This window comes from Melanerpes formicivorus, unplaced genomic scaffold, assembly GCF_026170545.1.
Source record: "Melanerpes formicivorus ecotype bairdi unplaced genomic scaffold, bMelFor1.0.p_v2 SCAF_9, whole genome shotgun sequence".
NCBI classification, from domain to species: domain Eukaryota; kingdom Metazoa; phylum Chordata; class Aves; order Piciformes; family Picidae; genus Melanerpes; species Melanerpes formicivorus.
In genome coordinates this window covers 3,095,160-3,111,124 of record NW_027142361.1, presented here as the reverse complement: position 1 = coordinate 3,111,124, position 15,965 = coordinate 3,095,160, and the positions used below count along the sequence as shown (strand labels likewise).

General features: G+C 43.5%; 1 protein-coding gene across 23 annotated transcripts in view; it reads left to right on the top strand.

Annotated features, from left to right (window-relative positions):
• The window catches only part of DST (dystonin), a 523,559-nt gene that overhangs the window by 364,077 nt on the left and 143,517 nt on the right, over positions 1–15,965 (top strand). For all 23 annotated transcript variants that reach the window (XM_068142981.1, XM_068142971.1, XM_068142968.1 and 20 more), the window contains 7 exons: positions 3,016–3,192; positions 5,637–5,760; positions 8,301–8,509; positions 8,779–9,096; positions 9,270–9,436; positions 9,968–10,124; positions 10,390–10,516. In XM_068142981.1, the coding sequence (XP_067999082.1) occupies positions 3,016–3,192; positions 5,637–5,760; positions 8,301–8,509; positions 8,779–9,096; positions 9,270–9,436; positions 9,968–10,124; positions 10,390–10,516 (1,279 nt within the window). The remainder of the gene's footprint in view (positions 1–3,015; positions 3,193–5,636; positions 5,761–8,300; positions 8,510–8,778; positions 9,097–9,269; positions 9,437–9,967; positions 10,125–10,389; positions 10,517–15,965) is intronic.

Here is a 15,965-nt window from a genome sequence, read left to right as displayed (position 1 = left end):
GCCCCACAACTACCTGAGAATTAGAGCTGGTAAACATTGCAAAAGAGTCTTTTGTTTTCTCTCTGAACTTAGATAAGAGATGCTTCATCGTTTGCCTTTTGTCTAACACCTGCCTGGGCCTTCCCCAGCGATGTGTGTTCCCTGGTCTTTTCTCCGCAGCCAATCATGAATCTGTAACTGTCGGATGGACACATTTAATTACCAATCACTAGTTACTTCTGATTATGTTAGCCTATATAAAGAACATACTTTGTACAATAAAGTAGACACTTTGCTTGCATCAAGCTTTGTCTCCATCTCTCAATCGCGGTAGGAAAGGAAAGGCAGAAGTACGTAGCAAGGGAACTTCTACAACTTATATAAACTCGGAGTGCCTTGTTGGCATGGCTTCATTGGTTCCCTATGAGTGACCACACATTGCACTATTATAGATTATTGGTCCAACTACTAATGACACGCGAGGTTTGTTGATGCAGGTGCATGTCCTGTTGTCCCAAGATAACTTTCTATGTTTATAGCTACCAGTGCCCTGTTTTAGTTACATGCTGCAGGCACAGCACTGTTTTGCTAAACTGCTAGCTGGCTCTGCACTTATGCTGAGCATGGCCTACCACCATGTCAGGCTCTAGGCCTACACTGCCAGATTGCTCACACTGCTCATCGCTGGTGTTGCCACAGAAACCAGTAGCTCAAAATCCTCCGTGTACCTTAGGGAAGATAATCCAGCTCCCTGTGCTGGGTTCACGTGTGAAATCTGTCTGCTAGAACTAGAAAAACATCACCAACTGGTCTCACGTGGCAACTTTTCAGCTGTTTTCAAGAAACCAACAAAGTGTGGTTCAATATTGACAATAACCTGGAATTATAACCTTTGGAGATAATTATTAATTGAACCATTTAAGAGACAGTTGCTGTCGGTACCTTTAAATTGTGCTAGTTCATAATTTTCTGAGGTCATAGATCTCAGACTCTTTAGTAGATCCTCAGTGTCCATCTTTAGGAATTTTCATCTCTTTAATGTTTTCTTGCTCAGAAACATAAATTATAGGAAGTCATGGATTTGATCACTTGATTACAAAGAGTGTAAACCCTGTTCCCTCAAACAATCTGTGAAGAAGGCTCTCTAGTTATAGAAGCTCATTTGCATTGTCCTTACTTAAATGAACAGTGAAGCTAAAAGCCTGTATGAACAGATTAGATTTCCTCCAAGTTCATTTATTGGATTTGCTTGAGTATTGTTGTAAAGGTATCATTGCAATATTTTCAGAGAGGTTATTGTTATACATGTGAAAAGCCAGCAGCTTAATTTGTGGTCTCAGACTGTCAATTTGTGAAGTTCTAACCTTTCCAGGTATACATTTAGCACACACATAATAGGCATACTTTAAATAGTTCACCATAAATATGCAGAGCACAGCAGACTTTTCTTAGTAAGTCTTGAAGGAAAGAGTTTTAAAAAGTGTGATCTTTCACAATCTGTGAGATCTTCCAAGTTCTAAATTGGTTTATTAGTAATCTTTCTGCTTTTGTGAATAGTTATATTGCTCTTACAGATATATATATTCACACACATGCACATGACTTTGTAGGCTCATATGTTGAAGGAATGTTTAAGTCAGTTCCTGGTTAACTGGTTGTGTAAATGAGTCCATTCTGTGTTTGCCCACCAGATGGAGACTGTGTACCATATGTAAATATTAAAATTCAGTGTGAGGAAGGTTCAGAATATAAATACTTGAAGTAACTGTTTATTATGACTTGTGTGGCCGGTTGACGTTGCCCCCTTAAGAAAGGGAATATGGTGGACGGAAGTTGGTAAACGGAAGGAATAGTCTAAACTATTTCATTGGTAAAGTGGGAGGAAGCACCTTCTGAACTGGGAGTGAAGTGGACATTTGCACGACTTTTCTATCAGTCTTGCTTCCGTCTTTGCTTCGTGCAGCAGCTCTGCCTGTGCTGGGCTTTCTGCCAAGGCCTCGGCCTTGAAAACAAGATACCAGGCCTGTATATTAACTCTTTTCCAATTAACACAAAACTGCTTTTAACGTCTTTCTTTCGCTCTCTCTCTCTCTTCTAACCTAATCTGGGGAAAGGGGGGAAAGAGGGGAAAGAGGAGGTGGGGAACCCCCTCTCTGCCGAGGGGTTTACTCTCATTTATGTGTTGCTCTGTTGTATATCTTTGTATATATTGTAGATATTGTAAATTTGTAAATATTCCCCTGCATTCCCTACATCGCTTTGTAAATATAGCTCCACTGCTTTGCTAATTCAGCTTGCGAGTTTTTTTTCTTTTCCCTTCAATTTTTTTTTCCCTTTTACATTACAAGGGGGAAGGGAGGAGGCTTCTTGGCCTTGCCCTTCCACCCACCACAACTTGATACAATGAGATTTTGCTTGTGAAACCATCTCCAAAAAGTCTGAAAGACTGAGCTTCTTGTATGATGATTCACTGTATACATTTTAGAGCATGCTAACATATAGAACTAATAGGGTCTTGGTCAGGTAATGTTCTTAAGTGACCAAAACAAAACATATGTGCAATTCCGAGCCATACCACGTTGTATTCACTATGCAGAGAAGGTATTTATGAAAGCTATACTTTGCTGTTTGTGTTTTAATGAACATACACATACATTCTGATTTATTTTTTTTTAATTTCCAGCTTCGACTTCCTAAATTTTTGGTGTCAGAGTGCTGATGAAAGAATTTTTACATCAATTAATCAAAAAGTATTCTTAAAGCTTTTTCTTTCTAGTGCAATGGATTAGATTCCAGTTTCCTGTCTGCATCAGTGAATTGATTGTAAATCATGATTGAGGAGGACTAACTGGGAAAATCTGTGTAGCCTGCCCAGCAGTCATGCCTTAGTTTAGAAATGAAGCAGAGAGTGGAATGATGATAGGAAAAAAATTTATGCAATATTTCGCACAGGAAAGCATGACCTTGAGATGGAGGTGAAATGCAGCACACCATTTAATGCCTGCATATTTGCTTGTTTGTTTTCTACTCTTTTAGTACAGCATCCTTGGAAATAACCTGAAGGACTTGGTGGATAAATACCAGCATTATGAAGATGCCTCATCTGGACTTTTATCAGGTCTCCAGGCCTCTGAAATAGCTGTGAACAAACAACTATCAGAGCCAATTGCAGTAGATCCTAAAAATCTCCAAAGACAACTAGAAGAAAACAAGGTGAGAAGCTTTACAAAGCAGAGTACTTTTGTCCTTTTCTCTGGGGCAAAAAAAAAGAAAAGAAATAATCTGGAATTCAGGTGGCCATAAGCCAAAATCTTGCTTTGCATATGGGCATGCAATTTTTGTAGTTCTGAAATTCAGCTCTCCAGAGTGTTACTTGAAAAGCATTAGGGTGAAGATGCCGTGAGCCAGAGTGAAAGCAAGATGTGTTTTGTATCATGTAGCAAATTAGAGGGTGAAATCTGGAAAGGTTTTGAACTGAGAGACTGGAAGGGTTTTTTAACTGAAATCTGAGAAAGGTTTCGGTGATTATAGTTTGCAATTGGACTTTGCTTGAGACTGAGTTCCTGATACAAAACACCATCTGATGTTTTTTGTCTGTGACTTGCTTTTTCTGTTCACATTTGTGTGTTAATGCATTATGAAAAGGATCATACTGGATAAACAGCCTGATGTGACTAGTCTGTTTACCTGCCTCGGTTGTATCCAGTACCATGCACACTGCAGAGAGTGAGGATAACATAATTTGTACTGTGCTGAAAAACAGTGTTTTGATGATTTGGGTTGTATGTTTTTTGGTTTGGTGGTGTTTTTGTTTTTTTTCCAGTGAGGGGCTAACTCACAATGTTATGTAAAACATGTTATGAAAGACAGGTTAGTGATGGACTTTATGAAGATGAAACTCTGGTTAGTTGCCTTCTTACAGAAAGCTTTAGGAACCCAAGTATGAGGTGAGTTACATACATGTTCATGTAGTCTGGAATTGCCCACCATTTTCATGCATGACACATCACAGGAGACAAATCACATTGATGTTGTGAGAAAACAAAATCTATATTTTGTACTTTTTAACATTTGAACAATTTAAGTGCACTTGTGCTTCCAAGTGCTAAAAAAGTAGGAATAACACTAATTACAATTTGAAGTTTCATTTAATTTTTTTGTTCCTTATTCCAAAATGAATTATATCCTGTATAATGCCAATTTTCATGCAAGTAATACAAAAGGAGGGAATACTGGGGTTATTTTATGGAATGTGTGCATGGATTACTTGCTACACAAAAAAAGCACTCAATGAGTATGAATTGAGAAGAAGGGATATGGTACAACATGTCAAAAGATTCAAAGGAAGAGGAGAAACAGGAGGCTGAAGAAAGCAGGCCAATTAATGAAAGCAAAACAAAGAGTATTTTTGAAGAAGTCAGGTGTTGCAAGTGAAAGCTGTCCCTTGTTGCCAACACATGCAGCTGATAATCCATCTAGGCACAGACCTTGGCGGCATGGTGGGGTCTAATCTTTTTAGGGGGATTAACTGTCCTTCAGAATATTCTTCAGTGCCTCTGGCATCAGCTTGCTCGCTTGCTGTCACCATAGAAGATTTTCCGGTACATCTTTTGCTCCTTTTTTTTCCTTCTTCTTTCTTTATTTCTTTTTTTTTTTTTTTTTTTTTTTTTTCTTTTTTCCCAAGTACAGGATATTTCTCTAGTGTAAGGAAAAGCAGCCCTATCTGAGTTTTACTGCATCAACTGGGGCAGCAAGACATACTGTGTTCTGGCATAGTGTTGTGCTCTGGATACCAGTGTTGATTGTATTGACATCACTTCTTTGTCCTAAAAGGGCAGATAGGATTACCTTTTGAGTCATATGTTCATTGAGTTAGTGTGTATCAAGAAATATATGAGTAGTCCCCTAATTCTGGACTTGGATAAAGTTCATGTGAATCAAAACAAAGATGCATCATACACACAACACAGAGGCCTGCAGTAATTCAAAGATTATTCACCCTCGTAATGTTTTAAATTAGAACTCAATCCGTGACACCCCTGAAATACTTTTATACATTGGAGAGAGAAATCCACTTTCAGAATTTGATTCAGCTTTTCTACCTTTGTCTTTTGACTCTGGAGCTAGTCTCTGAAACTCTATTTCTTGGTTAGATGGACAAACCTAGATAAAATTCTGTGTCACTGGCTCCAGGAGGTTCCTAAACTCTGAAGAAGGGTATTGTCTTATTTCAAGCTATTCCTCTTTTAGCTACAGTATCAGCATGATCCATTGTCAGTGCAACTAATGGTGAACATGTAATTGCTGCTGCTGCATTTTTTCCCCCTGAATTGTCCTCTGATGCTGAGTTGAAATGTTTATTTTTCTCTTGTATAGTATATGAGTCTGTACAAGTGGTCTTTAAAAACAACTGATCAAAATACAGATTTTGAAGTAACATGCAAGAAATCAGTTGAGTCAGAGAAGTATCATAAAACAGAACACAAAAAAAGATGGTGAATAAAGTAAAACAAGGGCCAGATGGTTTCTTAAGGAGAGGTCACAAACTGAGTTTATTAGTTTATTTCCAGCACTATGTTTAGGCTGTATGGCATATCTCAAGACTTGCAAGTGTAGCTGTGTTGAAAAGCATAATTTATAACTGTGGAATGTTACAGGTTCTTCAGGGCCAAGTGTCTAACCACCAAATTGCTGTAGAAAAACTGAAGAAAGCTGCTGAAGTGTTACTGGAATCAAGGAGAGAGTTGACACCAAACAAAGATGAAATTCAGAAAACACTGGGTAAAACGTTTATTTTTCTTGATACCTCTTTTTATCATTTGTGTCTGCCTGCAGGTACTGGAAAAGACAAAATACAGATTCCACATGTTCTGCCATAAGCATCAGGGAAATCTCTGCCTAGAACACCTCTTCTGTGTCTATCTTGTCAGACCTTGATGTCTGGAAGACTGTTATCCACACTTTTCTTTTCCCTTATTTCACAGTATCACAGTATAGCCAAGGTTGGAAGAGACCTCGAGGATCATCGAGTCCAACCTGTCATCACAGACCTCATGACTAGACCATGGCACCAAGTGCCACGTACAATCTCCTCTTGAACACCTCGAGGGATGGTGACTCCACCACCTCCCCGGGCAGCCCATTCCAATGACTCTCTCGGTGAAGAACTTTCTCCTCACCTCGAGCCTAAACTTCCCCTAGCGCAGCTTGAGACTGTGTCCCCTTGTTCTGGTGCTGGTTGCCTGGGAGAAGAGACCAACCCCTTCCTGGCTACAACCACCTTTCAGGTAGTTGTAGAGGGCAATGAGGTCACCCCTGAGCCTCCTCTTCTCCAGGCTAAACAATCCCAGCTCCCTCAGCCTCTCCTCATAGGGCTTGTGTTCAAGGCCTCTCACCAGCCTTGTTGCCCTTCTCTGGACACGTTCAAGTGTTTCGATGTCCTTCTTAAACTGAGGGGCCCAGAACTGGACACAGTACTCAAGGTGCGGCCTAACCAATGCAGAGTACAGGGGCACTATGACCTCCCTGCTCCTGCTGGCCACACTATTCCTAATGCAGGCCAGGATGCAATTGGCCTTCTTGGCCACCTGGGCACACTGGTGGCTCATGTTTAGGCGGCTGTCAATCAGCACCCCCAGGTTCCTCTCTGTTTGGCAGCTCTCCAGCCACTCTGACCCCAGCCGGTAGCTCTGCATGGGATTGCTGTGGCCAAAGTGCAGAACCCGGTACTTGGACTTGTTGAATCTGGACCCATCTGTCCAGTCAGTCGAGGTCCCTCTGCCGAGCCTTTCTACCCTCTAACTGACTAACATCTGCCCCTAACTTGGTGTCATCTGCAAACTTGCTGATGACTGACTCAATCCCCTCATCCAGATCATCAATGAAGATGTTAAAGAGGACGGGGGCCAGCACTGATCCCTGGGGGACGCCACTGGTGACTGGCCACCAGCTGGATGTGGCACCATTCACCACCACTCTCTGGGCTCGGCTCTCCAGCCAGTTCCTAACCCAGCACAGAGTGGTGCGGTTCAAGCCACGAGCTGACAGCTTAGACAGCAGTTTGCTGTGGGGGACGGTATCAAAGGCCTTGCTGAAGTCCAGGTAGACCACATCCACAGGCCTCCCCATGCCCACCAGACGGGTCACCTGATCATAGAAGGAGATCAGGCTGGAGAGGCAGGATCTGCCCTTCCTAAATCCATGTTGTTTGGACCCGAGCCCTTGGCCGTCCTTCAGGTGCGCAGTTATTGCCGCCAGGATAATCTGCTCCATCATTTCCCCTGGCACTGAGGTCAGGCTGACTGGCCTGTAGTTTCCAGGTTCCTCCGTCCGAGCCTTCTTGTGGATGGGGACCACATTGGCCAGTTTCCAGTCATCTGGGACCTCACCGGTGAGTCAGGACTGGAGGAAAATGATGGAGAGCGGCTTGGCCAGCTCATCTGCCAGCTCTCTCAGCACCCTAGGATGGATCCCATCCAGTCCCATGGACTTGTGAGTGTCCAAGTGGCTCAGCAGGTCCTGAACTAATTCCTCATGGATTTCTGGGGCATTACACTGCTCCCCAACCCCAGGTATTTCCATTCCCAGGCAGCGTTTCCCCCTTTCTTAAATACAGTTTCCCAGAGGCACCACCAGTTTGCCTGAGGAGCTTAGCTGTGCTCTGTTGTGAGTAGGTCAGAGCTTGCTGGAGCCATCCATGTCTTCCATGGGGCAGCCTCTGACCTCTTCTCTTACTACCTACACCCAATACTCTTTCCTGTCAGTTGTGAGAAGTAGCGCAGCATTCACGACTGTCTGAAGACAATCACACAGCTGTCTCTTAGTGGAATCCTGTAAGTAAGCAGAGCAGCAAAATGAAATTGTAGGCTGGCCTCTTTGGAGTCAGCAATGATGCTCCCTGGAAAGTGTATGGAACTTGTAACTGTCAGAAGCTTATCCCAAAAGTGTTGAAGGTCTAAGGAAGAATTATCTGGAGGAACCTTTCAGCTCTAACAGTAACATAAGAGACATAATTGTAGAAGGGCTGTCTTAGTATTCCACTATTTTATTTCTCAGGGACAGTCAACAGCTGTTAGAAGCTTCCAACAGTTGAAGAGTACAGATGTAAGCTGCTCCTTCGTTTCCCTTTTCCAATGGGTTTCCTGACTCTATTTGAAGATTTTGATATTTGGTTTTGTGTTTTTACTGAATAAGGCTGAATTTTGCTTCATTCTGATATAAGCAATTTTTGACTCACGCTTACCTGTTTGAGAACTGCTAAAATGAGCTTAAAGCTTAGTTTGGCTAAGCAAAAGTTTTGCAATATATTTTCTCTTTATCAGATGATGTTGTGGAGAGGTATGACAATTTATCCAAGTCTGTGAATGAAAGGAATGAGAAACTTCAAATAACTTTGACACGATCTCTAAGCGTGCAGGATGGTTTGGATGAAATGCTGTATTGGATGGAAGGAGTTGAAAAGAGCCTTGAAGAGCAAAATCAAGTGCCTTTGAATTCTGCTGCTATTCAGGATATTATTAGTAAAAGCATTGTAAGTATCATTCTCTGGAAGAATGAACATTTGTTTGATAATTCAACTTTCAAGAAATTATTCAAATCCTAGTTAGACACCTTTAATGGATTCAAAACATAATAAAGAGGACTGTTGTGTGGAGTAAAACTGCACATGAGGATTTATTTAGCCGAAATAGATCTGTACTAACTGTTGGGTTGTACTGATTTGCTGCTTCATATCATGGACCATTTTCAATTCTTAAAATTTAGTTACAAGGAATACAAAGCAGTCCTTGCTTGTTTCAGATGCTAGAACAAGACATGGCGGGTCGTCAAAGCAGTATAAACACTATGAACGAAAAGATGAAGAAGTTTACAGAAACAGCAGATCCATCCACTGCATCCACATTGCAAGCTAAAATTAATGAACTTGCAGGACGATTTTCTGAAGCAAGTAACAAGCATAAAGAGAAGCTTATGAAAATGGAGGAGTTGAAAACTAAAGTTGAGTTACTTGAAGGTCTTTCAGAAAAACTTCAGTCATTTATAGATGAGAAAAACCAGGCGCTCAGTGAGACAGAGGCACCGAGAAAGGATGTTAGTGAAGTGTCTCAGTATATGCAGGTACTACACTATTCCATTTGGATATATTGTGCATTTCTAATGTAACTTATCTAAGTGATTGAACAAGAAGTAATGCATGCTTATTTCCTAACTTTGGTTATCTAAAATCAAGAGTTTTATTTTTAGCAAGTGATTGTAAAGTTTAATGTGAATAATGTAATCCTATTTGGCAGGAAGCTAGTGTAGAATTGGCACAACATAAAAAGGATCTGGAAGTTTTGCAGCAGCTTCTTGAAGAACTTTCATCCTATGCTCTACCTGGCGATAAAGCATTGGTATTAGAAAAAGTAAATTCTTTGTCAAAGAAATTCAGAGAGGTAGAGGAAACTGTAAAGGAAAAGTAAGTCAAATTCTTAAAATATTTCTATGTGAATGTTGTGATGAGATGCTACTGTCTTGTATGCAATTTAAAGAGATTGCAGTTAACCATAGAGTAGAGATATTTTTTTATTTAAAAAAAAGAGATTGTTTTTGGAAATGCCTCTGTGGTTAGTCTGTCTGGTTCAAGAGCTCTAGTGTGAGCTGTGAAGACAATTAACTTCTCAGATTTTGTGACATTCACAAGAGTTGTTTCAGTCCTAGAAAAACCCTGCTTCTCCCCTTCTCTGACAGAATATAAATTGCTGCTTGTGCAAATTGATTTTGAGTACCATTTGGAATTGGGCTGCAGAGAAAAACTGGAGAAATTATTGGAGCTTCCATATAAGTCACCTGTACAGCAAGACTTAAGTTTTCCACTTTATGCTCATATCCATAAAACCACTTTTTGTGACTTTTTGAATTTAGAATAGCCATATCAGATTGACAATGTCTGTTCATTTAATTACCAGAAGGAATACTGACATTCCATTAATTGTCTGTAATTGTCTAGAGAAGAAGATGTATTATCATGTCAGAAACAAATGGATACTTTTGAGGTTCTTGTAGAATCATTGAAGAAATGGATAAAAGAGACGACAGAACGAATTCCAGCAGTGCAGCTCTCTCTGAATACAGAGGACTTAAAGAAACTTCTGGAAGATACATTGGTAAGATGATGTGAAGGAGAAGTGAAATATAGTTGAAGTAAATAAGACATCTGTTAGTAACATAAAAGTATAGAGGTAAGGAATAAGTAGTTGCCGTAATTGGGACCAGGGAGCTTGCAGTTTGCATTTACATTCCCATTACTTTTGTGTGTTCAGATATACTGCAGGTGATTCCCAAGCATCAGGGTTATTCCTCTCTATACATTAAATATTTTAAATCTGAAAAGAGTTTTGTACTGAACAAATGGCTATCTTTCTTAACTAGAATTTAAAAGATGAATGGACTTCAAAAGCACCTGAACTGCAGAAAATGAATAGGGGAGGAACATTGCTGTGTAATATCATTGCTGCTGTGACTTCTCCTGCCAAAATGAGAGCAGTTGCAAAATCAGGTATTCATCTGTATAATCTGGTAAGCCTAGCATTTCAGGAATTGTTAAAACCATTAAAACAACAATTAAAGTATTTCAAGCTTGGATTAGCTTTCTATATATTGTGGCTTGTGAGAAGACAGTTAGCCATGTCTGTTCTGACTGTTCTTTGTTTTAACTCTCATTTAAACTAACTTGTGGTAATTCAGTACACATTTTGATTGCTTTACGCTGACAAAATGACATAGCAGTGCTTTGATGTAAATGACAGGTCCTAAAGCTGTTACTTCAGTACATAATTCCCAGATAATGGAAAAAAACAAACACAGTATCACAGTTGCTTTTGTGTTGTCTCAGAAACCTTGTGATAATGAAAAACTTACTCTGGTAGGTGATCAGTGCATCACATATTCACCAAGTCTGCAATTAGGACAAATAGAAACCCTGCTTTTGCAAACACTGGTGTACCTGCACTCCTTTGCTTACTTCTCTGCTAAGTATCATTCAAAGCATAGTTAATGGCGTGTGGTACCTAGGATATTGTAATAGCCATAAGCACATTTTCAGTCAGTTCTTGAGCTGACTAAGTCTGGAAATAAATTTGAGTGTGTTGGCTTTTATTGGTCATCTGTAAAGGACTGGGAGGATGGGGACTGGCAGAGAACAACCTTTTAGCAAGAGCAGAACACATGGCTCTGTAGTAACTGCCTCTGGTTTTGTTCTCATTTAAATTTTACATAAAAATCTTTAAAATAATATCTTGGAACCTTAAGTAGGATATTTTGGCTCCTTTCTCTGCCCCTTCCTCTACTTCTATGCCTGCAGATAGAAAAACAATTAAATAACTAGCCTATAAGAGCAGCTGTAATCCTCCAGACTAGAGTACTTGTGCTCCTGGACAAGAACTGTACTGTGTATCACTTAATCACAGTTATAAATACTGGAGTACAGCTAATAGAGCATGAAGATTTACAAGGAGAGGGTGGTTACTGCAAGATGGTCACCACTAGAGCAAAGGCTAACAGAAGGACAGTGGGCACCCAGAGACCACACACAAGGATGCAGATGTTCAGGTAGGTGGCTGCAGTGAGTGCTGGAGCCTGGCACTCGACATGGAGGCTGGAGGGAGCAGCTCCTGTTTCAGGTGTGAGCAGGTCAGTGATCTGATGAGCATGGTGATCAAACTAAAAGAAGAGGTGGAAAGGCTAAGAGCTAGAAGAGATGGTGAGCAGAAAATTGACGATCCCCATAATGTAATCTCTTCTAAACCAGAACAGAGGGTAACACTTAGGGGAACAGGGAGTTTGATACCTTCCCAGAAGCAAGATTCTCAACCTCCCTGTAGTAACCCCCATGAGCAGGGCCAATGGGAACAGGTCTCTGCCCGACGGAAGAAATGCAAACAAAGGAAGTCTGCTCCTGTGAGCAGCACGCTGCCTCCAGTGCAGTTACAGAACAGGTATGAGGCTCTGCAGGAGGAACAGGCCATTGGTAAGGCCGAGGACTCAAGAAGGTCAGAAGCTGCACCAATGACAGGTTGCCTCAGGCCAGCCATCAAAACTTACCCAGAAAAGAAACCTCGCAGGGTCATCGTCATAGGAGACTCCCTACTGAGGGGAACAGAGGGCCCAATATGCAGACCAGACCCATTTCATAGAGCGGTCAGCTGCCTCCCTGGTGCCCAAGTAAAAGATGTTGTAGATAGAATTCCCAACCTCGTGAGTCCTTTGGACTACTACCCACTGCTGGTCTTTCAGGTGGGCAGTGACGATGTAACAATGAGAGGCTCACAATCTATTAAAAAAGACTTCAGAACCTTAGGGCAAATGCTAAAGGGATCAGGGGCTCAAGTCGTGTTCTCTGCCATCCCTCTAACGTCAGCAATGGATGAGGACACACTGAGGAAGGGCCGACAGATCAATTCATGGCTCAGGGGCTGGTGCCATCGACAGGGCTTTGGGTTCCACAATCATGGATTGGTTTTCAAGGCACCTGAGCTGAAAACAACTCATGGGACACACTTGTCCCAGAGGGGGATAAGAATCCTGGGGCAGGAATTGGCAGGGCTCATTGATAGGGCTTTAAACTAGATTTGAAGGGGGAAGGGGTTAATAGTCTCCTGCTGGCTGGTGACAAACAGAGGGGCAGCTCACCAGCAGTAGAGAGAAGGAGAGCTGGTAAGGGCTCTCAACTTGCTACCCTGAGGCAAGCCACGAATGATCCACCAGGACATTCTGTGGAAACCGAGGGGAATTGGCACAAGAGGAGGACAGGGCCAGCCCAGCTGAAGTGCTTCTATGCAAATGCGCGCAGCTTGGGCAACAAACAGGATGAGTTAAGGGCCACTGTGCTGCTGGGATGCCACGACATAGTGGCTGTTACTGAAACTTGGTGGGATGAATCCCATGACTGGAATGTAGGCATAGATGGGTATAAACTCTTTAGGAAGGATAGGCAGGGAAGGAGAGGAGGAGGTGTTGCCCTCTATGTCAATAGCCAGTTGGAATCAGTGGAGCTCCAACTGGGGAGGGATGATGAGCTAGTTGAGAGTGTATGGGTCAAAATTAAAGGCAGGACAGGGGAAGAAGATATTACTGTGGGGGTCTCCTACAGGCCACCTGACCAGCAGATCCAAGCAGATGAGGCCCTCCATAGGCAAATAGAAGCAGCTTCCAGGTCACAAGCCCTGGTCCTCATGGGTGATTTCAACCACCTGGATATCTGCTGGAGGGACAACACAGCAAGGCACCAGCAATCCAGGATGTTCCCGGACTGCATAGAAGACAACTTCCTCCTCCAAATGGTGGAGGAACCAACAAGAAATGGTGCTATGCTGGACCTTGTTCTCACCAACAGGGAAGGGCTGGTAAGCAATGTGAGGCTCAGAGACGGCCTTGGCTGCAGTGACCATGAAGCAGTTGAATTTAATCTCCTCAGGGCAATCAGGAGGAAGTATTCCAAGCTCACGACCCTAGACTTTAGGCGTGCAGATTTTGATCGCTTCAGGGATCTGATAGCCAAAGTGTCGTGGGACAAAGCCCTGGAGGGAAGAGGGACCCAGGACAGCTGGTCAGTATTCAAGGACCACCTCCTCTGTGTCCAGGAGCTCTGTGTACCAACAAAGAGAAAAGCAGGTAAGAATGCTAGGAGGCCTGCCTGGATGGGCAAGGAGCTGCTGGACACACTATTACTTAAAAGGAAACTCTACAGGAAGTGGAGGGAAGGACAGGTAGAACAGGGGGAATACAAGGAAGCTGCCCGAGCAGCAAGAGTCCTGGTTAGGAAAGCCAAAGCAGAGTTTGAATTGAATCTAGCCAGGAAGATTAAAGGGAATACTAAGAACTTTTACAGGTATATTAATGGGAAGAAGAAGACTAGGGAAGGTGTGGGCCCCCTCAGAAAGGAAAATGGTGACATGGTCACATGTGATGAGGAAAAGGCTGAGGTACTTAATAACTTCTTTACCTCAGTCTTCACTGCAAGGGCCTCTAGCCACACTCCTGATGTTATGGAAGTCAAAGCCAGGGACGGGGAGGAAGAACTGCCCATTGTAAGTGCAGATCAGGTTCGTGATCATCTGAAGAACCTGAAAGTGTTCAAGTCCATGGGACCCGATGGGTTACACCCACGGGTACTGAGAGAACTGGCAGATGAGGTTGCTAAACCCCTCTCTATTATATTTCAAAAGTCCTGGCAGTCTGGTGAAGTCCCCACAGACTGGAAAAGGGGAAACATTGCCCCCATCTTCAAAAAGGGCAAGAAGGAGGAACCAGGGAACTACAGGCCAGTCAGTCTCACCTCTGTGCCTGGAAAGATCATGGAACAGATCCTCCTGGAGTCACTACTCGCTCAAAAGAATAGTGAAGAGGTGATTGGGAACAGTCAGCATGGCTTTGCCAAGGGCAAATCCTGCCTGACCAACCTGGTTGCCTTCTATGAGCAGGTGACAAAATTAATAGATGAGGGGCGAGCAACTGATGTCATTTACCTGGACCTGAGCAAAGCCTTCGACACTGTCCCGCACCACATCCTGGTCTCCAAACTGGTGACACATGGGTTTGATGGGTGGACCACTAGATGGATAAGGAACTGGCTTGATGGCCGCACCCAAAGAGTGGCTGTCAATGGCTCCATGTCCCAGTGGAGGCCAGTGACAAGTGGAGTCCCTCAGGGATCAGTCCTGGGACCTGTCTTATTCAACATCTTTGTGGGGGACATGGACAGTGGCATTGAGTGCACCCTCAGCAAGTTTGCTGATGACACCAAGCTGTGTGGTGCAGCAGACACGCTGGAGGGAAGGGAGGCCATCCAGAGGGACCTTGACAGGCTGGAGAGGTGGGCACAGGCCAACCTCATGAAGTTCAATAAGAGCAAGTGCAGGGTCCTGCATCTGGGTCGAGGCAATCCCAGGCACAAATACAGGCTGGGCAGTGACTGGCTGGAAAGTAGCCCTGAAGAGAGAGACTTGGGGGTGCTGGTGGACAAAAAGCTCAACATGAGCTCTCAGTGTGCACTTGCAGCCCGCAAAGCCAATCAGATCCTGGGCTGCATCAGGAGAAGTGTGGCTAGCAGGTCGAGGGAGGTGATCCTCCCCCTCTACTCAGCCCTGGTGAGACCCCACCTGGAGTACTGTGTCCAGTTCTGGAGCCCCTATTACAAGAGGGATGTGGAGGTGCTGGAACGTGTCCAGAGAAGGGCCACGAGGATGATCAGAGGGCTGGAGCACCTCTCCTATGAGGACAGACTGAAGGAGTTGGGGCTGTACAGTCTGCAGAAGATAAGGCTCTGAGGAGACCTAATTGTCGCCTTCCAGTATCTGAAGGGGGCCTACAGGAAGGCTGGGGAAGGACTTCTCAGGATATCAGGTAGTGATAGGACTAGGGGGAATGGAATGAAGCTGGAGGTGGGGAGATTCAGGCTGGATGTGAGGAGGAGTTTCTTCACCATGAGAGTGGTGAAACCCTGGAATGGGTTGTCCAGGGAGGTGGTCGAGGCCCCGTCCCTGGGGGTGTTTAAGAGCAGGCTGGATGAGGCTCTGTCCAGCCTGATCTAGTGTGGGGTGTCCCTGCCCATGGCAGGGGGGTTGGAACTAGATGATCCTTGTGGTCCCTTCCAACCCTGAATGAAACTATGAAACTATGAAACTATAAGGCTCTGACTGGGGCCTGTGACTTCTCTTATCTGGTTTGTTTTCTCTTGCCATCCTCCAGCTGCCACTAATATGGTTCTCACTGTCCAGCTGGTGCTGTGGGGTGGATGCATAGCCTTTTTCAAGGCAACCGTTAATCTTTCTCTGTTAATTGCTCATCTGGGAATACATATGTGAAGGAGAGCGGGAAGTGATTGTCTTTGCAGTTCTCTGTGGTTTCACTACATACCCCACCTCTGTGGCCTGAAAGTGTTTCACAAAGCCCATGTAGCCCTGTTTCCACAGGCTTTGAAATTCTGTTAGGGTGAGTGGCTGCCTCTG